Source organism: Asterias amurensis, chromosome 1, assembly GCF_032118995.1.
Source record: "Asterias amurensis chromosome 1, ASM3211899v1".
Lineage (NCBI taxonomy): Eukaryota > Metazoa > Echinodermata > Asteroidea > Forcipulatida > Asteriidae > Asterias > Asterias amurensis.
In genome coordinates this window covers 6,417,602-6,440,243 of record NC_092648.1, presented here as the reverse complement: position 1 = coordinate 6,440,243, position 22,642 = coordinate 6,417,602, and the positions used below count along the sequence as shown (strand labels likewise).

The following is a 22,642-nucleotide window of genomic DNA, read 5'->3' as shown; positions in this document are numbered from 1 at the left end:
AAACTTGTAATTTCCAAGGTTTTGCGAATTTTGCATGACTCCACACAGGAAAGTTGTTCAGGATGCTCAACTTGGTCGATTTGCACCGTCAAAACGCGATTTCCACAGTTGACTATTAGAAAAACAAGATGGCCGCGCTTCCCTTTTCCTTGCCCGGGGAATAACCTTTTTAATTTTCGAGGCACCAGAAAAGCCGAATTAGCGTGATTACTTCTTGCGGATACCCCACCCGAGTGTACCGGTGCAAACTTCAAACCATTTAATGTTTCACTTTGGCGGTAATCGACGATTTTTGGTCAAATTATGACGTCACTTTTGCACCAAAAAGTTGTAATTCCCAAGGTTTTGCGAATTTTGCATGACTCCACACAGGAAAGTTGTTCAGGATGCTCAACTTGGTCGATTTGCACTGTCAAAACGCGATTTCCAGAGTTGACTTTTAGAAAAACAAGATGGCCGCTCTTCCCTTTTTCCTACCCGGGGAATAAACTTTTTAATTTTCGAGCTCCCGAAAAGCCGAATTAGCTTGATTACTTCTTGCGGATACCCCACCCGAGTGTGCCGGTGCAAATTTTAACCCAGTCAATGTTTCACTTTTGGGGTAGTCGACGATTTTTGGTCAAATTATGACGTCACTTTTGCACCAAAAAGTTGTAATTCCCTGGGTTTTTCGAAGTTTGCATGACTCCACACAGGAAAGTTGTTCAGGATGCTCAACTTGGTCGATTTGCACCGTCAAAACGCGATTTCCAGAGTTGACAATTGGAAAAACAAGATGGCCGCTCTTCCCTTTTCCCTGCCCGGGAAATAAATTTTTTAATTTTCGAGCTCCCGAAAAGCCGAATTAGCGTGATTACTTCTCGCGGATACCCCACCCGAGTGTGCCGGTGCAAATTTGAACCCCGTCAATGTTTTACTTTGGCGGTAATCGACGATTTTTGGTCAAATTGGGACGTCACTTTTGCACAATAAAGTTGTAATTCCCAAGGTTTTGCGAATTTTGCATGACTCCACACAGGAAAGTTGTTCAGGATGCTCAATTTGGTCGATTTGCACCGTCAAAACGCGATTTCCAGAGTTGACTATTAAAAAAAAACAAGATGGCCGCTCTTCCCTTTTCCCTGCCTGGGGATAAAACTTTTTAATTTTCACACTCCCGAAAAGCCGAATTAGCGTGATTACTTCTTGCGGATACCCCACCCGAGTGTGCCGGTGCAAATTTGAACCCCGTCAATGTTTTACTTTGGCGGTAATCGACGATTTTTTGTCAAATTATGACGTCACTTTTGCACCAAAAAGTTGTAATTCCCAAGGTTTTGCGAATTTTGCATGACTCAACACAGGAAAGTTGTTCAGGATGCTCAACTTGGTCGATTTGCACCGTCAAAACGCGATTTCCAGAGTTGACTATTAGTAAAACAAGATGGCCGCTCTTCCCTTTTCCCTGCCCGGGGAATAAACTTTTTAATTTTCGAGCTCCCGAAAAGCCGAATTAGCGTGATTACTTCTTGCGGATACCCCACCCGAGTGTGCCGGTGCAAATTTGAACCCCGTCAATGTTTTACTTTGACGGTAATCGACGATTTTGGTTCAAATTATGACGTCACTTTTGCACAATAAAGTTGTAATTCCCAAGGTTTTGCGAATTTTGCATGACTCCACACAGGAAAGTTGTTCAGGAAGCTCAACTTGGTCGATTTGCACCGTCAAAACGCGATTTTCAGAGTTGACTATTAGAAAAACAAGATGGCCGCTCTTCCCTTTTCCCTGACCGGGGAATAAACTTTTTAATTTTCGAGCTCCCGAAAAGCCAAATTAGCGTGATTACCTCTTGCGGATACCCCACCCGAGTGTGCCGGTGCAAATTAGAACCCCGTCAATGTTTTACTTTGGCGGTAATCGACGATTTTTGGTCAAATTATGACGTCACTTTTGCACCAAAAAGTTGTAACTCTCAAGGTTTTGCGAATTTTGCATGACTCCACACAGGAAAGTTGTTCAGGATGCTCAACTTGGTCGATTTGCACCGTCAAAACGCGATTTCCAGAATTGAATTTAGAAAAACAAGGATGGCCGCTCTTCCCTTTTCCCTGCCCGGGGAATAAACTTTTGAATTTTCGAGCCACCCCGAAAAGCCGAATTAGCGTGATTACTTCTTGCGAATACCCTACCCGAGTGTGCCGGTGCAAATTTGAACCACGCCAATGTTTTACTTTGGCGGTAATCGACGATTTTTGGTCAATATATGACGTCACTTTTGCACCAAAAAGTTGTAATTCCCAAGGTTTTGCGAATTTTGCATGACTCCACACAGGAAAGTTGTTCAGGATGCTCAACTTGGTCGATTTGCACCGTCAAAACGCGATTTCCAGAGTTGACTTTTAGAAAACAAGATGGCCGCTCTTCCCGTTTCCCTGCCCGGGAAATAAACCTTTTAATTTTCGTGGCACCCCGAAAAGCCGAATTAGCGTGATTACCTCTTGCGGATACCCCACCCGTGTGTGCCGGTGCAAATTTGAACCCCGTCAATGTTTTACTTTGGCGGTAATCGGACGATTTTTGGTCAAATTATGACGTAACTTTTGCACACAAAACTTGTAATTTCCAAGGTTTTGCGAATTTTGCATGACTCCACACAGGAAAGTTGTTCAGGATGCTCAACTTGGTCGATTTGCACCGTCAAAACGCGATTTCCAGAGTTGACTATTAGAAAAACAAGATGGCCGCTCTTCCCTTTTCCCAGCCCGGGGAATAAACTTTTTAATTTTCGTGGCACCCCGAAAAACCGAATTAGCGTGATTACTTCTTGCGGATACCCCACCCGAGTGTGCTGGTGGAAATTTGAACCCCGTCAATGTTTTACTTTGGCGGTAATCGACGATTTTGGTTCAAATTATGACGTCACTTTTGCACCAAAAAGTTGTAATTCCCAAGGTTTTGCGAATTTTGCATGACTCCACACAGGAAAGTTGTTCAGGATGCTCAACTTGGTCGATTTGCACCGTCAAAACGCGATTTCCACAGTTGACTATTAGAAAAACAAGATGGCCGCGCTTCCCTTTTCCTTGCCCGGGGAATAACCTTTTTAATTTTCGAGGCACCCGAAAAGCCGAATTAGCGTGATTACTTCTTGCGGATACCCCACCCGAGTGTACCGGTGCAAACTTCAAACCATTTAATGTTTCACTTTGGCGGTAATCGACGATTTTTGGTCAAATTATGACGTCACTTTTGCACCAAAAAGTTGTAATTCCCAAGGTTTTGCGAATTTTGCATGACTCCACACAGGAAAGTTGTTCAGGATGCTCAACTTGGTCGATTTGCACCGTCAAAACGCGATTTCCAGAGTTGACTTTTAGAAAAACAAGATGGCCGCTCTTCCCTTTTTCCTACCCGGGGAATAAACTTTTTAATTTTCGAGCTCCCGAAAAGCCGAATTAGCTTGATTACTTCTTGCGGATACCCCACCCGAGTGTGCCGGTGCAAATTTTAACCCCGTCAATGTTTTACTTTGGCGGTAATCGACGATTTTTGGTCAAATTGGGACGTCACTTTTGCACAATAAAGTTGTAATTCCCAAGGTTTTGCGAATTTTGCATGACTCCACACAGGAAAGTTGTTCAGGATGCTCAATTTGGTCGATTTGCACCGTCAAAACGCGATTTCCAGAGTTGACTATTAAAAAAAAACAAGATGGCCGCTCTTCCCTTTTCCCTGCCTGGGGATAAAACTTTTTAATTTTCACACTCCCGAAAAGCCGAATTAGCGTGATTACTTCTTGCGGATACCCCACCCGAGTGTGCCGGTGCAAATTTGAACCCCGTCAATGTTTTACTTTGGCGGTAATCGACGATTTTTGGTCAAATTATGACGTCACTTTTGCACCAAAAAGTTGTAATTCCCAAGGTTTTGCGAATTTTGCATGACTCAACACAGGAAAGTTGTTCAGGATGCTCAACTTGGTCGATTTGCACCGTCAAAACGCGATTTCCAGAGTTGACTATTAGTAAAACAAGATGGCCGCTCTTCCCTTTTCCCTGCCCGGGGAATAACCTTTTTAATTTTCGAGCTCCCGAAAAGCCGAATTAGCGTGATTACTTCTTGCGGATACCCCACCCGAGTGTGCCGGTGCAAATTTGAACCCCGTCAATGTTTTACTTTGGCGGTAATCGACGATTTTTGGTCAAATTGGGACGTCACTTTTGCACAATAAAGTTGTAATTCCCAAGGTTTTGCGAATTTTGCATGACTCCACACAGGAAAGTTGTTCAGGATGCTCAACTTGGTCGATTTGCACCGTCAAAACGCGATTTCCAGAGTTGACTATTAAAAAAAAAACAAGATGGCCGCTCTTCCCTTTTCCCTGCCTGGGGAATAAACTTTTTAATTTTCACACTCCCGAAAAGCCGAATTAGAGTGATTACTTCTTGCGGATACCCCACCCGAGTTTGCCGGTGCAAATTTTAACCCCGTCAATGTTTTACTTTGGCGGTAATCGACGATTTTTGGTCAAATTGGGACGTCACTTTTGCACCAAAAAGTTGTAATCCCAAGGTTTTGCGAATTTTGCATGACTTCACACAGAAAAGTTGTTCAGTATGCTCAACTTGGTCGATTTGCACCGTCAAAACGCGATTTCAAGAAATGACTATTAGAAAAACAAGATGGCCGCTCTTCCCTTTTCCCGGCCCGGGGAATAACCTTTTTAATTTTCGAGCTCCCGAAAAGCCGAATTAGCGTGATTACTTCTTGCTGATACCCCACCCGAGTGTGCCGGTGCAAATATGAACCCCGTCAATGTTTTACTTTGGCAGTAATCGACGATTTTTTGTCAAATTGGGACGTCACTTTTGCACCAAAAAGTTGTGATTCCCTGGGTTTTTTCCGAAGTTTGCATGACTCTACACAGGAAAGTTGTTCAGGATGCTCAACTTGGTCGATTTGCACCGTCAAAACGCGATTTCCAGAAATGACTATTAGAAAAACAAGATGGCCGCTCTTCCCTTTTCCCTGACCGGAGAATAAACTTTTTAATTTTCGAGCCACCCCGAAAAGCCGAATTAGCGTGATTACTTCTTGCGGATACCCCACCCGAGTGTGCCGGTGCAAATTTGAACCCCGTCAATGTTTGAACCCAATCAATGTTTTACTTTGGCGGTAATCGACGATTTTTGGTCAATATATGACGTCACTTTTGCACAAAAAAGTTGTAATTCCCAAGGTTTTGCGAATTTTGCATAACTCCACACAGGAAAGTTGTCCAGGATGCTCAACTTGGTCGATTTGCACCGTCAAAACGCGATTTCAAGAAATGACTATTAGAAAAACAAGTTTGCCGCTCTTCCCTTTTCCCTGCCCGGGGAATAAACTTTTTATTTTTCGAGCTCCCGAAAAGCCGAATTAGCGTAATTACTTCTTGCGGATACCCCACCCGAGTGTGCCGGTGCTAATTTGGAGCCCGTCAATGTTTTACTTTGGCGGTAATCGACGATTTTTTGTCAAATTATGACGTCACTTTTGCACCAAAAAGTTGTAATTTCCAAGGTTTTGCGAATTTTGCACGACTCCACACAGGAAACTTGTTCAGGATGCTCAACTTGGTCGATTTGCACCGTCAAAACGCGATTTCCAGAAATGACTATTAGAAAAACAAGATGGCCGCTCTTCCCTTTTCCCTGCCCGGGGAATAAACTTTTTAATTTTCGAGCCACCCCGAAAAGCCGAATTAGCGTTATTACTTCTTGCGGATACCCCACCCGAGTGTGCCGGTGCAAATTTGACCCACGCCAATGTTTTACTTTGGCGGTAATCGACGATTTTTGGTCAATATATGACGTCACTTTTGCACAAAAAAGTTGTTATTCCCAAGGTTTTGCGAATTTTGCATGACTCCACACAGGAAAATTGTTCAGGATGCTCAACTTGGTCGATTTGCACCGTCAAAACGCGATTTCCAGAGTTGACTATTAGAAAAACAAGATGGCCGCTCTTCCCTTTTCCCTGCCCGGGGAATAACCTTTTTAATTTTCGAGGCACCCCGAAAAGCCGAATTAGCGTGATTACTTCTTGCGGATACCCCACCCGAGTGTACCTGTGCAAATTTGAAACCATTTAATGTTTCACTTGCGGTAATCGACGATTTTTGGTCAAATTATGACGTCACTTTTGCACCAAAAAGTTGTAATTCCCAAGGTTTTGCGAATTTTGCATGACTCCACACAGGAAAGTTGTTCACGATGCTCAACTTGGTCGATTTGCACCGTCAAAACGCGATTTTCAGAGTTGACTATTAGAAAAACAAGTTGGCCGCTCTTCCCTTTTCCCTGCCCGGGGAATAACCTTTTTAATTTTCGAGGCACCCCGAAAAGCCGAATTAGCGTGATTACTTCTTGCGGATACCCCACCCGAGTGTGCCGGTGCAAATTTGAACCACGCCAATGTTTTACTTTGGCGGTAATCGACGATTTTTGGTCAAATTATGAATTCACTTTTGCACCAAAAAGGTTGTAATTCCCAAGGTTTTGCGAATTTTGCATGACTCCACACAGGAAAGTTGTTCAGGATGCTCAACTTGGTCGATTTGCACCGTCAAAACGCGATTTCCACTGTTGACTACTAGAAAAACAAGATGGCCGCTCTTCCCTTTTCCCTGCCCGGGGTATAAACTTTTTAATTTTCGAGCTCCCGAAGAGCCGAATTAGCGTGATTACTTCTTGCGGATACCCCACCCGAGTGTGCCGGTGCAAATTTGAACCCCGTCAATGTTTTACTTTGGCGGTAATCGACGATTTTTTGTCAAATTATGACGTCACTTTTGCACCAAAAAGTTGTAATTCCCAAGGTTTTGCGAATTTTGCATGACTCCACACAGGAAAGTTGTTCAGGATGCTCAACTTGGTCGATTTGCACCGTCAAAACGCGATTTCCAGAGTTGACTATTAGAAAAAACAAGATTGCCGCTCTTCCCTTTTCCCTGCCCGGGGAATAACCTTTTTAATTTTCGAGCTCCCGAAAAGCCGAATTAGCGTGATTACTTCTTGCGGATACCCCACCCGAGTGTGCCGGTGCAAATTTGAACCACGCCAATGTTTTACTTTGGCGGTAATCGACGATTTTTGGTCAAATTATGAAGTCACTTTTGCACCAAAAAGGTTGTAATTCCCAAGGTTTTGCGAATTTTGCATGACTCCACACAGGAAAGTTGTTCAGGATGCTCAACTTGGTCGATTTGCACCGTCAAAACGCGATTTCCACTGTTGACTACTAGAAAAACAAGATGGCCGCTCTTCCCTTTTCCCTGCCCGGGGTATAAACTTTTTAATTTTCGAGCTCCCGAAGAGCCGAATTAGCGTGATTACTTCTTGCGGATACCCCACCCGAGTGTGCCGGTGCAAATTTGAACCCCGTCAATGTTTTACTTTGGCGGTAATCGACGATTTTTTGTCAAATTATGACGTCACTTTTGAACCAAAAAGTTGTAATTCCCAAGGTTTTGCGAATTTTGCATGACTCCACACAGGAAAGATGTTCAGGATGCTCAACTTGGTCGATTTGCACCGTCAAAACGCGATTTCAAGAGTTGACTATTAGAAAAACAAGATGGCCGCTCTTCCCTTTTACCTGGCCGGGGAATAAACTTTTTAATTTTCGTGGCACCCCGAAAAGCCGAATTAGCGTGATTACTTCTTGCGTATACCCCACCCGAGTGTGCCGGTGCAAATTTGAACCCCGTCAATGTTTTACTTTGGCGGTAATCGACGATTTTTTGTCAAATTATGACGTCACTTTTGTACCAAAAAGTTGTAATTCCCAAGGTTTTGCGAATTTTGCATGACTCCACACAGGAAAGTTGTTCAGGATGCTCAACTTGGTCGATTTGCACCGTCAAAACGCGATTTCCAGAGTTGACTATTAGAAAAATAAGATAGCCGCTCTTCCCTTTTCCCTGCCCGGGAAATAAACTTTTTAATTTTCGAGGCACCCCGAAAAGCCGAACTAGCATGATTACTTCTTGCGGATACCCCACCCGAGTGTGCCGGTGCAAATCTGAACCCCGTCAATGTTTTACTTTGGCGGTAATCGACGATTTTTGGTCAAATAATGACGTCACTTTTGCACCAAAAAGTTGTAATTCCTTGGGTTTTGCGAATTGTGCATGACTCCACACAGGAAAGTTGTTCAGGATGCTCAACTTGGTCGATTTGCACCGTCAAAACGCGATTTCCAGAGTTGACTATTAGAAAACAAGATGTCGGCTCTTCCCTTTTCCCTGCCCGAGGAATAAACTTTTTAACTTTCGAGCTCCCGAAAAGCCGAATTAGCGTGATTACATCTTGCGGATACCCCACCCGAGTGTGCCGGTGCAAATTTGAACCCCGTCAATGTTTTACTTTGGCGGTAATCGACGATTTTTTGTCAAATTATGACGTCACTTTTGCACCAAAAAGTTGTAATTCCCAAGGTTTTGCGAATTTTGCATGACTCCACACAGGAAAGTTGTTCAGGATGCTCAACTTGGTCGATTTGCACCGTCAAAACGCGATTTCCAGAGTTGACTATTAGAAAACAAGATGGCGGCTCTTCCCTTTTCCCTGCCCGAGGAATAAACTTTTTAATTTTCGAGCTCCCGAAAAGCCGAATTAGCGTGATTACATCTTGCGGATACCCCACCCGAGTGTGCCGGTGCAAATTTGAACCCCGTCAATGTTTTACTTTGGCGGTAATCGACGATTTTTTGTCAAATTATGGCGTCACTTTTGCACCAAAAAGTTGTAATTCCCAAGGTTTTGCGAATTTTGCATGACTCCACACAGGAAAGTTGTTCAGGATGCTCAACTTGGTCGATTTGCACCGTCAAAACGCGATTTCCAGAGTTGACAACTGTGAAGGCTAGTCTTTGACAATTACCAATAGTGTCCACTGCCTTTAAGGAAAATATGTTAAAACTCTTTGTTTTTTTCTCTGCTTGTTCAGAAATCGTGTTTAATATTTTAATCCCAAGGAAGATTAGAAATTAATCCAAAAAGATTGCTAGCATCTAGGTTTAAATCATTCAACGGGTGAAGGTTAAATCTGTAAAGATTTGGAAAAATAAATCCACTGGGATTGACTTAATTAATCCTCCAAAGACTAATTTGTTTAATCTTTTGAAAGAATAATTTTAAATCCACGCTGATTGGTCCCTAACCACATTCCTTGACAGATTTAAAATTGAATCCTGTGGATTTAAATTTAAATCCTTGTAATTTAGAGTGTAACGCCTTCTTAAGCGGGAACGCGCTTGAGCTGAACAGTCATGGATTTGTTATGTAATCCACTGGAGCGTAACCTCATTGTCCAAAATGAGTATTCATACAGTGACTGGTCTGGCTTTCGTAATTGTGGAGATATTTGTCACCCTGCAAACATGCATATATGGAGAGCCAGACTAAAGTAAGGAGAAAGACCGATGTCCCTCAACGCGAGGAGGGGGCGAAGACCGGAAGGCGAATTTCTCGCCTACTGAGATAGTGAAGTTACATTTCGGTGCTTAATAACAAATTCATTAATACCTCAGACAGTTTCGCTATTCCTATTGGTGGAGAGCGCGTCACGTGGGTGTGTATAAACCTTTGTTTATGACCGGTAAAAAGTGTTGAAACACGGCGTGACACGCGCGCTTGCACATGTGCTTATAGGACAGTTTCTTTATTCCTATTGGTCGAGAGCAACGGCTGAAACATTTGTGCCACATCACGCGATACGAGCGACGCGCACAGCATTCCCTTATAAGGAGTTGTTCACCAGAGGGCGGCGGAGGGCTTTACCATTTCATAGCTGGAGGGGTGTTGTGTTGAAAGAAATCATTTAACAATTATAATTTTTGTATTTATTTTACTTTGTGACCAAAAAGTGTTGATGTTTTTGACCGAAAAGGTATTTATGAATGGAAACCAAAGTGTGTTTAATCGGTTTTCAACTAGTGGTTTAAACTCGCCGAGGCCTGGTTCTTGATAATTTACCTCGACTTCGTCTCGGTAAAATTATAAAGAACCAGGCCTCGTTGGGATTAAACTTGAAAACCTCTTCACCACACATTGATTTCCTTATTTTCGGATGTCGTAACGCTGAAAAAAAGGCCGACACCTGGGCAGAAATTCCGCTTAGAAACTGTGTTGGAAAAGTTCTCAGAACTACCAAAGTGGTTCATCACAAAAGGGATGACATTCAGAGATTTCGCAAGCTTTCACACGACGCAAACATGCAATGAGAGAACATAATGTGGTTGGTTACTGCTGAACTATCGAGTTGTTGTTGTTATTAATCACTACTACCAGTACAATTGTATTGAAAAGTTACACAAATCATGGCAAGTAAACAAAATTGTGTAGACAGAAACCACCGTTAAAAACTTTAAAAAACGCAAAGCCAAACAAGAGCAGAAACACCAACCAGACGAACTAATTTAAAACCAAAATAATAATACACAATACACGAATAAATTAAAATATGAAATAATAATAATAGTAGTAACAAATAATCATAACAACAAATAGTCATTATAAATAAAAAAATAAATAAAAAAATTAAAAATAACAAATAAACGAGTAAATAAGTAAATAAATAAAATTATATATAATGATGAAATAAAATAACACAAATCAACAAGAACTTATTAAAAAAAAAAAAAAAAAAAATAGGTTGGTTCCTTCTCCAAAATTTCGCAATGTTTGAGAAAGCTGTTGTCCTTTATATAAAGCTCAAGTCTCCAGGAAATGTTGGACAGGAATGTTGAAAAGGGCCTAAAGAAAACGCTACGAAGCCAAAACCACCCCACGTAGCGCTAGTAAGGACTTACGCACTCGATTGAAGTTACGAGTGCTTCGTGAATATGACGCAACTCGCTAAGAACGAACTAGTAACACGTAAATGCTTACTAAGGCCTAAGAAGGCTTCATGAATAGGTTATATGTCATACAGTTGTAATGTGTGTGTTTTATTGTAGCTTAGAAAACAATTATTACAGGAACAGCTGTGTGATTGTTTACAATCACTATCTCTTGTTATTATTAATATTTCATCTTATCACAGCATGCAAAAGAAAGATCATTATTTGTATTTGTGCCGGTAACTCCTCAAGTCGGGCTGTTCGTCCCGTAGCTTTATATCTCGAGGGTCTTTCTTAGGATCGCTGTTCCCATAATAAAAATTCATGCATTTTATAAAATGTGCAAATATCCTGAAAAGTGCTTTTAAGCACTTTTCAGGATGTTTAAACTTGTATAGAGGTTTTTCACAATGTTAGAATGACTACTCTATTGCTCTATGGTCGGCCATCAGATAATTTGATTAACCATTTCTAGTGCATGCTGACCACAGCCAGATACTTCTTTTAGTCAACTAAGTGTGAGAATCCTCTAACAAGTGAAACTGCAATAACTTTGTTTAGGTTTTATTTCTTGCCTTCTACCATTAATATTCAAATAATAATAGCAGTTTAGTTGTATTATAGTCTTACACATGCAGCCATTTATTAACAGATTCTGTCCAGCTCCAAATAGCCAGCATGTCTGTCCATCCAGCAGTTCATGCTTTTAGCATGATCACTTTAGGTATGTCGTCACCGGTCCCACGAAGTAACACGAATGTCAAAAATTTACCCTTTTCGGATTTTTTTTTTTTAAATATTTCGTTAGGGTTGAAGGAAATCTTCATTCTCAATGAATTTAAAAGTCAAAAAAAGTGTTGCCATGGTATTTAACGGTTTTACGTTTTGAAACATACATGTCGAAAACCGCTGTTTGCGTTTTCACGAACTGACAACAAGATAACTGTCACTTCGTTAAAACGGCGCGCGCACCCGGCGTTTTCACGAAGTGACACAAACTAAATTCATTCCCAAATCTGATCGAACCCTCAACTTGTAAAATGCACACTTTGTTCGTCTTCGTGGGGACAAGAGCTGCGCGCATGTGCATTGTCCGCTTGGCAACACACAGATCACATGGAAGGCTAGTCTTGGTTCAAGACTCTCCTGGATTTGTCACAAGCGGTCGCGCTATCACCCCAAACGCGCTATCAACCACGAACCGCTATCACCCGAGAACCGCTATCACAGGAGAGTCTTGGCACATTCGTTAAATCTCCCCCAAAATCGGGGGGAAACATAATGCGCGTGCGTACGTTTCCCGCAGAGCCCGCCCCTTCATTTTTGGGGGGAGATTTAACGAATGTGCCAAGACTCTCCTGTGATAGCGGTTCGTGGTTGATAGCGCGTTGGGGGTGATAGCGCGCCCTTTTGTGACAAATCCAGGAGAGTCTTGAACCAAGACTAATGGAAGGCTTGCAGGCTGTAATGTGTTGTGTATGGTGATTTTAGTAAGTACTGAACGATGTTTTGTTTTACTTTTTATAAATTAACGAGTGAAAATAAGTCTTGAAACAAACGTAAAAGTTCCCTTTATAATGTATAGACCATTGTACTTCATTTAGTGGTAAGATTAAACTTAAACAGCCTAATAAAGAAATACCAGCATTAGAAATATGCCTTCGTTCTGTAGTCGTAGACGTAGACTCGTCCTAACACATGCATCGTACATCTGTGTACATGTAACTTACTGCATACGGTATGCAGGCAGCAAACATGCAATAAAATGTTTGTGTTACTTTATAGTTTATTACAGCATTGTTGTATGTGTTTCCATACTTCCTTCCTCTACAATGTGCCTCTATATTTATGCACTAGTACAGTAGTATGGTGTCCATCCCATACATAACATTATATAGTAAAGTAATAATCACCGACTCACCAATTTAATATGATAAATGACGTCTGATGACAGCTCTATTTTGCTCTGTTTATTTAATTTAATGTTGGCTTGGTTGGGGTTGGGGTTTTGAACTTCCATGATTATGACATGAGTATGGTCAATAACTACAATAATTTCTAGTGTGGACCGTCCTATGGTCATAGTAGAAAACTAGTCGTTAGTCTGTCATCAACAGATAATATAGTTAGCTGGGCTTGTTCAAAAATTGGTATTACTTAAGTTTTTCATTAATATCACCCAGTTGCATTGATAAATTGTGGAAACCTTTGATGATTCGTTTCCATTTTTAAATTTAGTAAGGCATAACAGTTGAATTTGGTTTGTAATTATTTTGTTATAGGTTCTGCAAATTGCACAGATGTAATACTACACACGGAATGGCTTCACTTTACATCCCCAAAAGGTATGTTAATAATGTTTTAAGACGTTACTTTACCTTCGTTATGAATATGACTTTTATTGCAGTTTCAGTTATTCATTCCATTTAATGCTGTCAAGACTTTTTCATATTAAACTTATAAATGTTTTTGTTTTCTCCTGCATTCCAAAATGGACTAGTTTCCAGTCTTTAATAATTGTGGACATAGGTAACTAAAGGTTGTACAAGGGTGTACCTTTATATTTAATTCAAGTGAAATGACAAACTTACACAGTAAACCGTTAAAGTCACCTGGAAATAGAATTTTTTTTCTTTCAAACATAAGAGTATATGCTTACGAACAATAAAACAATTCTTTTAGTAATTGTTTGTCACGATTTATATGTTTAAAAAATATATAAAGTTGTTTGGGGCTGACTCCGCCTACCCCTTTTGTGACGTCAATCGAGGCAGACTTTGCCTGCAATGCGTATAGTAAACACACGTGCAAAGTACATGTACGTCCAAGTCGTGAGTTGGTACATTTCAAAAAGTGTTTTTCTGCATTCAGCAGCAATACACCTGGTCGGTTGAAACGTACAAACTCACGACTTGGTCCGTACATGTATTTTGCAATTGTGTTTACTCTACGCATTACAGGCAAAGTCTGCCTCGATGTACGTCACGAACAGCGCCCTCTCGGGTCGGGGTCTACTCTTAAATTTGTAAATAACATAAGAACTGATTTTTTAAAACCTTAAAATGTTTATTCACATTCCACTCATCAAAACACATATATTAGTGACAAAAGCTTTATTTTGAAAAAATACCACTTCCAGGTGACTTTAATTATTTTTATTTTTGTGAATTTGTTTTGTTATTCAGGTTTAATTTCTGCAGACCTTGGTCTTGATCTTGGATCTTGATTAGTCGTGAGTTTTGGGCCCAGCAGATATAAGGACTTCATGGAATTTAGCGGAGACAAGCCGATGATGAATACTTCATAAGAGCACTAGGGAACGATAACTTATACAGGTTTGTAACCATGATATTGGCTGCATGTCTATTACATGTACATATAACTGTTGACTTCAATTTGTGGATTTACAACAGCTGAATGGTATTTATTTTGAAAACAAAACCCCTCCGACTTAACTATGTGAACAGAAATTAAAAGCCAGTGTGTGTTTTACACTGTTTACTGACCTTTATATGAAAGCACACAGGAACACGTAAAACAATGATATCGTTTTTCACTCGTGATAACTTTTGCATAAATTTTAAAACGTTGTTTGTCGAGTATTCATATTTTCTTGTTTTTCTGTTTTAATGTGTCTGATTGCAGATAAAAAAGTACAGCCCATCGACCCGCATCTACCAGCCACCTGTGGGCAGCTTGCTAAATATTTATGGACTGATGTAAACCACAATCGCTTTTCTTCTGTACACAATCTAGTTTGCCTGTTCAGTGTGCTACCACTGAATGAGTAAGGGGGTACTTCCTGGGTCTATCCTGGGTTTCCAACCATTCGCAATCTTTATAGCAATTATTGATGACTGACACAAATGGAAACTTGTTTATATTCAGCTCTTTATCAAAATAAAGTAAGTGTATGGTTGAAAAACTGACTAATTTTAAACATGTCCAAGACAACTTATATATAGAAAGAGTTAACAATATTACATACAGTTACCCAAACCCATAAACATTAACTGTAATATTATCTCAGATGTTAACAAGTAAGTTAAGATCATACAATAGACTCTGGCGATAATCTCGATTTCACAGTGCAAATAGAATGATCAGCATAAAACTTTACTTGTTCAGGAGAACAAGACCCTTATTAAAATAAGTAAAGCTTTTAACTGCTTGCCAACTCTTTGTGATTTATTTTTAAAATTCTGCTCGTTTCAATTGCAATGCAAACTACTTTTTGTACTTAATTAATTTTCTTTTTCTATGAAAATTTGATTTTTATGTCAAATTATTATTTTGTTTTATCATTAAACCAAGGTTGTTATAATTATGAGTGCATGAATGAAATAAAAGAATGTATTTGTTTTGATTAATGTTTCATATGTATTTAACAAAAGTGTTTTTTAGGTGGTAATAATGTAACGTGCTAAAAACAGATATTGATAAGTCATGAAAATCGTCATTGTTCAAAGCATTCCGCATTCTGCAACAAAACAATATTTTATGGCTCTCTCTTAGAGCTAAGAGTGATCTTATGTGCGATTCAATCTTAAACACTGAGCAAAGTGTGACATAACTATGAACAATAAATGATTTAATATAATTTGTTCAAAACCAGTGAGGCACTTCGTATGAAGCTCTTTACAAATGTTTAGTTTATTATGATGATTAGTAATATTATCATTATTATTGTGTGAAACATGCCTAGTGGCAAAACAATCTAGTATGAAGGTCTGCTGCAGTTTCATGAAAACAGATGAGTGTGAGAACATGTTTATATGTTTTTTAATAAGTAATTAATTTGTCAGTTCTTCACCAAAACTCAGTGTGATATTTTTGTATGGTTTAATAGCCAACATCTTGAAATTATAAAAAGTTTACTTGTAACTGTTTTCGTGATAAACTTAATTATTTAACAATTTTTTCCAATCCTAATATAATATTTATTCTATGATTAATTTGTTGTGTTTGTCGAATAAAAAAAACCCAGAAGCACAGCATTGTGTAGCTTGAAATTACTTTGAGAAGTGTGTTTGTTCTATTATTTATTTAACAATTGAATTGATTCACTTTTATTAAACTATGTCTAAAAAATAGTACATTCAATAATGTATAAAACATATTTTGTATAATCATAAAACTATACTTTTATCATTGTTTTTAGTGAATTTGCGAGAAAGGGTATTTTTAAGGTAGCGGGTACCAGTTTTTACGATGGTGATCGGCGTAACATACCATTGTGATTACGCATATCTTCGCGTTTTCACGAAGTGACACCAACTGCGCGTACATGTAAGAATCCGGGTTTCCCGTTTTCACGAAGTGACACAAATCTTTCAGAGCCAATAACGCTTTATTTAAACAAAAATATAGCAAAATGATGAGACAAATAAGTATTTTGGCTCATTTACTTGGAGTACATGTTGAAATTATAATGATGCGACTAACAAATGCAATAAAAAACCGTTTTTTAAAAGCGTTTGTCTTTCAAACTATACTTTTATCATTCTGTTTAATTACTTGGGAGAAAAAACTATTTTTAGCGCAGCTGGTACCAGTTTTTACGGTGGTGTTCGGCGCAACATGCTATTGGGTTACGCGTATCTTCGCCGGTTTCACGAAGTGACACCAACTGCACGCACATGTCAGAATCCTGGATTCGGGTTTTCACGAAGTGACACGAATCTTTTAGAACCAATAACGCTTTATTTAAACAGAAATTAAGCTAAACAAGATAAGATAAGATAAGATGAAGAACTTTATTATCCCACACTGGGGAAATTAGATAATGGGATAAATATAAGTATCCTGACTCATACGCTTCAAGTTCGTGTTAAAATTTTAATGATGCGACTATAAAATGCAAGTAAAAAAAAACAGTTTTTAAAAAGTGCATGTCGTTCAAAGTAGTTTTTCTCATAATTGTTAGTTTCCCTCCTTTTGACATTCGTGTCACTTCGTGGGACCGCTGACGATGTGTGAGCATAAGCTTTAGTATTCTCCAAATATAGTAATTTCAGGAAAAAGTCAGACAAATTTACTTTTTATTTAGTCTATCTATTACGAGACATTGCCAATATTAAGTTATATTTTTGGTATTCTTATACAGGTCATCTCCATCATGTATTGTAATGACTGTCGTTTTGGGGTTTTGTGCATTGTGATCGACATCGGTATCATAACAAATTAACTTTTATTACCACATACGACACAGAAACACTTTGGTTTGATCAACAGAGTGGCCTGAGCAGCCTTTTATTTGTTTATGCTGCAATGAGCTAAGCCATAACAAAATGCTTGTATTTGCGTTGTTCCCCAGTTGGTTTAGTACCGAAGCAAGCGAAATCAAAAGTAATAAATAAAGCAATTTTAAGCCAGCACAGACCGGCTATCAAGGAATGCAAGGCACCGTCCAAGGGGGTCAATTGGACGAAATAAACCAAATGCCCGGGCCAGACCGGTGACAGACTGAGCACACAGGTCCCGCGACAAGCCTGCCTGACTGTCTAGCGGTAATAAAATATTTGAAGCACAAAGTTTTGGCCTCGAATTGATTACAACATCAAGAATTTGTTTTGTCAACGGCTTTCCTGCAATTAAGCTGTCCATCTTGATAACATACTTATACATTTAAAACCCGGGTTAAAACAAGTTTTGTTCAATCAACGTAATCACAGTTAATTCATTCTTTCCTGCCCCTTTCAACATCTTTCTCTCTTTAAAGCGCTTAAGAAACCTTACGGTGGTATGCGCTGTATATTAATTATTATTATTGTCTATTTTTTTTTTTATTTTTTTTTTTTTACTGCAAATAGGATTCAGTGGATTCCATTTAAACCCTTTAAGTGCGGTTAACCCCATGAATTACACATTGCGCGTGAGGTTCTACTAGTTCCTTCCCTACGCTACGAAGTTTGATTGGTATACCTTTTAATCCTCCGTTACCTAAATACAAGGCCTAGTTGGAATCAATATTGATGAATTTTTTGGTCCAATCCTTCAAAGCGTTGAAGCACGTAGTTGCGTTATTACGTTGGTTAGTTTCTGTCATCATGCAAAACCATTCGATGAAGTATTTGTCCTTATTATGGCGTCCTTGCAATGTCAGATACTTTCCAAGAAGATGTATCTATTTAATTAATAAGAAAAATCAAATTAAAAGTAAATTATTAAGTTTATTTCCATACCAGTAAGAATTTATGTTAACTTCTAAAATTAGTCCAACATACATACAAAAAATGGGATTAACTTTATTGAAATAAGTTTAACAATATACAGATTGCAACCTTATTTCCCTATAATTACTACCGTCAGAGGGCGTGTTTTAGCGACCATGACCGGAAACAAGTTAGTTTCTAACCGAAGCAACAGTTCATGACGTAGGTCTCTTCAAAGTTTATGTTCTTAATATATTCAGCCTTCATTTTCAAGTGACGGAGCTTAGCTGTTGTAATTTGATCAACTTGATTTAAATCTGTTGGTATCATGAAAATAAATTATATTACTGTCGTTGTAATGAAACTAATGCAGTAAACATACAAAAGTGATGCCTTTCTTGTTGAGTTTCAGTCCGAGTTCTTTTCCAATGCCTGGTACGTCCGTCACTGGCTTCTCTCCGATTGGATCGGCAAAAAACTTTTCAGGTTTTGGACTTTTCGATGCATCTTCCTTGTTTAAACCTGACACGAAAACAGTTGATTAAAATTAGCAGGGAAATAATCATTGTTTCATATAAGGGGCCATTCATAATTCGAAAAATGTTTCTTCTGGTTGTTGCTTTGTTGTTGTCTTTTTTTTTATATCTTTTTTTTATACCAAAAATGAATTTTGATTTTCAGTTATTTCTGTTGACTAACCCACCCACAATTTCGAAAACATATCGAACTTGTTTAGCATTGACTATTATGAATGACCCTTAACCAAGATAAAATCGATGTTATTCTACACTGAACCGTTTAATAATGTGAAGGAGCGATAAATTGTTTAACTCAGTTGATTCGATGTACTGATTCTTTCCCACCACAAATGTCTGATGAGTATTTCCCCCGCAAGTTGGCTAAGGGTGCAGCACCTTTTAAGGACATACCGGCTTCGTTGGGCAATATGATTCCAAAGGTCTTCCAAAAATGGAGAAGAACAATCCTTTTAAATACCATAAATGCCTGTTTGAGCATTTGTAAAAAAAAAAAAACGAATGTAGGGGCCTTATGCCTTAATCCCCGCTAAATTGTCATTATGCCCCTGCCCCTAAATTTCCAACAATATATGCCCCCTCTAATTATTCAACAGCTGCTTAAGCCCCCTTTGTTTGAACAGTCAATTTATAACCAATCAGAAGCCTGGAAATACCCAAGTGAGTAAGTATAGGGTCATCACCTTGTGCACCACACACAGAATGCAGCCAGCCATCCCATGTCATACTGGATGTGATGTTGCAGTGAGTGCAAATTAAAACTGTGAAGCCCTACATACTGTGTTTTCTTTTTACATCCTTTCTATACAGAGTCTGACAAATATACTTCAATTAATGCGCACCTCGGAGTGAACTTCGGTTGATGAAGGGTGTCATACAAAGGTCACGTGATCTATTAGAACCAAAATGTGGTTCTGATAAATCACGTGATCTTCAGATTTAGAGTTACTTCCAGCCGTAGAAAAGTAAATTTCTCGAACCAAATTTAATATTTGAGATCTAAGAGTAAAATAACATGTTGAGAAGTCATTTTAATCAAAATATCATTCATAAATACCCCAGACAGTTCCTCTACTCCTATTGTTGGAGAGCGCGTCACGTGTGTGTGCATAACCGTTTGTTAATAGACCTTATTTAGGATAGCAATTTTGGACAACTGCGCATGTGCGCGCAAAGGACTGTGGGAAAAATTTGGCACCTCGCTCAAAAAAGTAAACAACATTCAACGTTCGTACACGATCGATCGGTTTGCAAAATGGATGTGGCAGGAGTGACCGAGAAAGAGCTGCTTGATAGAATAAATAGTTCTGGCATAGACGAATTAAGGTCATTTTTAGCTAAAGTGAATGTGCCAAGACACGGTAGTTAAAGACAAACTCCAAAGGCGACCTTTTTTCGCGATAAAATTACTATTTTTAGGTTTGCTCGTCTATGTCTGTCAACCGTCAGAACTGACATTGACAAGGTCAAGGACGAGAAGTTGCAACACTGATCAGTGACCCTCCCGCAACCATCAGTCACCCTCGAGGGATCGGAAATAAGAACGAAAACTTCCCACCAGTGACTCCGATTTGTGCTGAGAGATACTCCGACAAAAGTAAGACATTTTTTCTGTTACAAAACAGAGAGAAACATTGACAAGGTCATGATGATCGAGGACTGTCATGACTGTTTTACCAAAAATACAATCATCTCTTATTCCTCTATCCGGTGTAGACTAGAGTCTAGATATAGCTTTATGGATAAAGCCCATCAATGGTTACATTGTCTTGATTCGTTTGTATTTGTAATTGTATGCTACACTAATCAGCAATGACTCTATTTATACACCTCCATGGTTATACCGTGCTATGTAGATCATGACATGACAAGTACGACAAAGTTCTGGTGAAGGTCCTAGCATACTTCTACTTCTAGAAACTATATAAGGCTCCCCCGTTTGTTGAGTGAAATTAAAAAGCATCGTCAACAAATTTTCTGCTCGGTACTCACTGTTGATTTTCTGCCGCATCGCACCAGCCTACATGTAGATCGACGTACTGCCGAGCCGCGGCGGAGTCGGACTAAACCATTCTGTGAAAGGGGTGTTTATACAAGGCAGTGCGCGCAAGCTTTATGCGTGAACGGCGGGTATTGACGCCCGTGTAGTAGGCTTGTGCGATGCGGCAGAAAAACAACAGTGAGTACCGAGCAGAAAGTTTCTTTTTTTGACGCTGTTTTTAATTTCACGCAACAAAAAGAAAATGCAAGCATTATGAATGTCATTGAGAAAGCACATGGAGCGTTTTCGAATCGAAGGCTCAGGCTTGAGGCTTCAGGCTTGGTATTTTCAGGCTCCGGCTCAGTGAGGCTCAGGCTTCATAATAAACAACATGGCGACGAAATTGTTTCGAACATAACCCTTTTTTGTTCTTTTCAGGTTTGTACATAATTTATTTTTTGCAGGTTTAACCCGTTCTTTTACAGTAACAGGGTCTTGTTATAACCCAATTTACTCGCAGGTTTATTTTACTTTTTCCTTTTGCCTCTGTTAACTAATAATCAATTTTGTACAGGATTTACAACCCGTTCTCTCCACAGGAATGATTTAACATGTTTCCCCTTGACTGTATTCCCCCATCCATTATGGCACTTGCTCCCGACACCAAGTGCATTTTCCACAAGCTTCGTAAGCTTAAAGAAAAGACCACCCGTTACATGACACATCTTGATAACTACCGTTTTTATCGTTTGTCCCGTATCATTCCCAAAAGGCCTACAGATCAAGTGTACCCCTTCCTTTGGGGACCTTGACCCATCCTTTTTGAAGAAATGGAACAAGACACTCACTAATACGTTTTTCCGTTTGATCAAGTTGCTGGAAAATCAATGCCAACAATTCATTGATAACCAGTTACTTGAGATAACAGACACTGAGTCTCAACTCCAGGAGTCATGCTCTATTGAAGAGTATGAACAGTTACAAGATACCATATACTATGTAACGTCAACCACTTACGGTCCACCCTAATGGACAAACAGAACAAGAAACGTATGAATGTCCTGGCTAACCATAAGAAACACACCATAGACGTTTCCACAGTAAGAGAGCCACCATTGCTCCTCCTACTGTTAGGTCGCCAGAGACCAATACTGTAGTTTCCTGTCTGACATGGTCCTTACTGACCCACAGGTTAAACTCCTCTCAAGGGGTCTTAAGTTTTGCCCCACACCCAGAGAACCTAACCAACTTCTTTTCCAACAGGACATGGCCCAATTCAATCGTAGGTTACGCCTACGTGAATACTTTCATGTAGAGCCCTCCATGGATGACGAGTCATCTGTGGAGACCCAACGTATTCCCCGCAACCGCTTCAGGGAAAAGAGTACTTGGGTACCCCCTAAGAACCGAGATGTGTCTCTAGAGACATACATCAATTCGGTTAACTCTGAGGTTCTTAAGGCCCCCAGTACCCCTACTCCCAATAACTTCCCCCAAGATGAGCGGCACGCCCTTACACAGCTCCGCCAATCACCAGACATAGTGATTAAACGGGCTGACAAGGGGTCCGCAGTTGTAGTCATGAACACACATGACTACATTGCTGAGGGCCTTATAGACAGCTCAGTAACACTGATCATTACGTTGAATGTGCTTCTGATCCCACTGAATCTTTCTCCAAAGATATCAGTGACACCCTGGTTAGGATTTATAATGCCAATGGTATTGAGGAAGATACATTTAACTATCTCCTCCCACATGACCCCCGTACAGCAAGGTTCTACCTTCTACCTAAGATACACAAGCCCACCAACCCGGGGAGACCTATTGTATCTGGGAATGGTAGCCCCACAGAGCGCATTTCTGAGTTTGTTGATAGCTTTCTCAAACCCTTAGTCTGCCGTATTCCTTCCTTCATCAAGGATACCAAAGACTTTCTCCACAAACTAGATGAGGTCAAGCACCAAATACCTGACTCTGCCATTTTGGTTACTTTTGATGTTTCATCACTGTATACTAACATACCCCATCATGAAGGCATGAGTGCATGTGTCTCTGCCCTCAATGCTAGTAATCAGTCCCGCCCCTCAGTGAGTCATATTAA

General features: G+C 39.7%; 1 protein-coding gene across 1 annotated transcript in view; it reads right to left on the bottom strand.

The window, feature by feature from the left end:
• Window positions 1-12,332: 12,332 nt before the first annotated feature.
• LOC139944270 (uncharacterized) overlaps window positions 12,333-22,642 on the bottom strand; it is a 44,988-nt gene continuing 34,678 nt past the window's right edge. The window contains exons 6-7 of the mRNA XM_071941259.1: window positions 18,404-18,543; window positions 12,333-17,993 (exon numbers count right to left, since the gene is read on the bottom strand). Of these exons, the coding sequence (XP_071797360.1) occupies window positions 17,823-17,993; window positions 18,404-18,543 (311 nt within the window). The 3' untranslated portion in view covers window positions 12,333-17,822. The remainder of the gene's footprint in view (window positions 17,994-18,403; window positions 18,544-22,642) is intronic.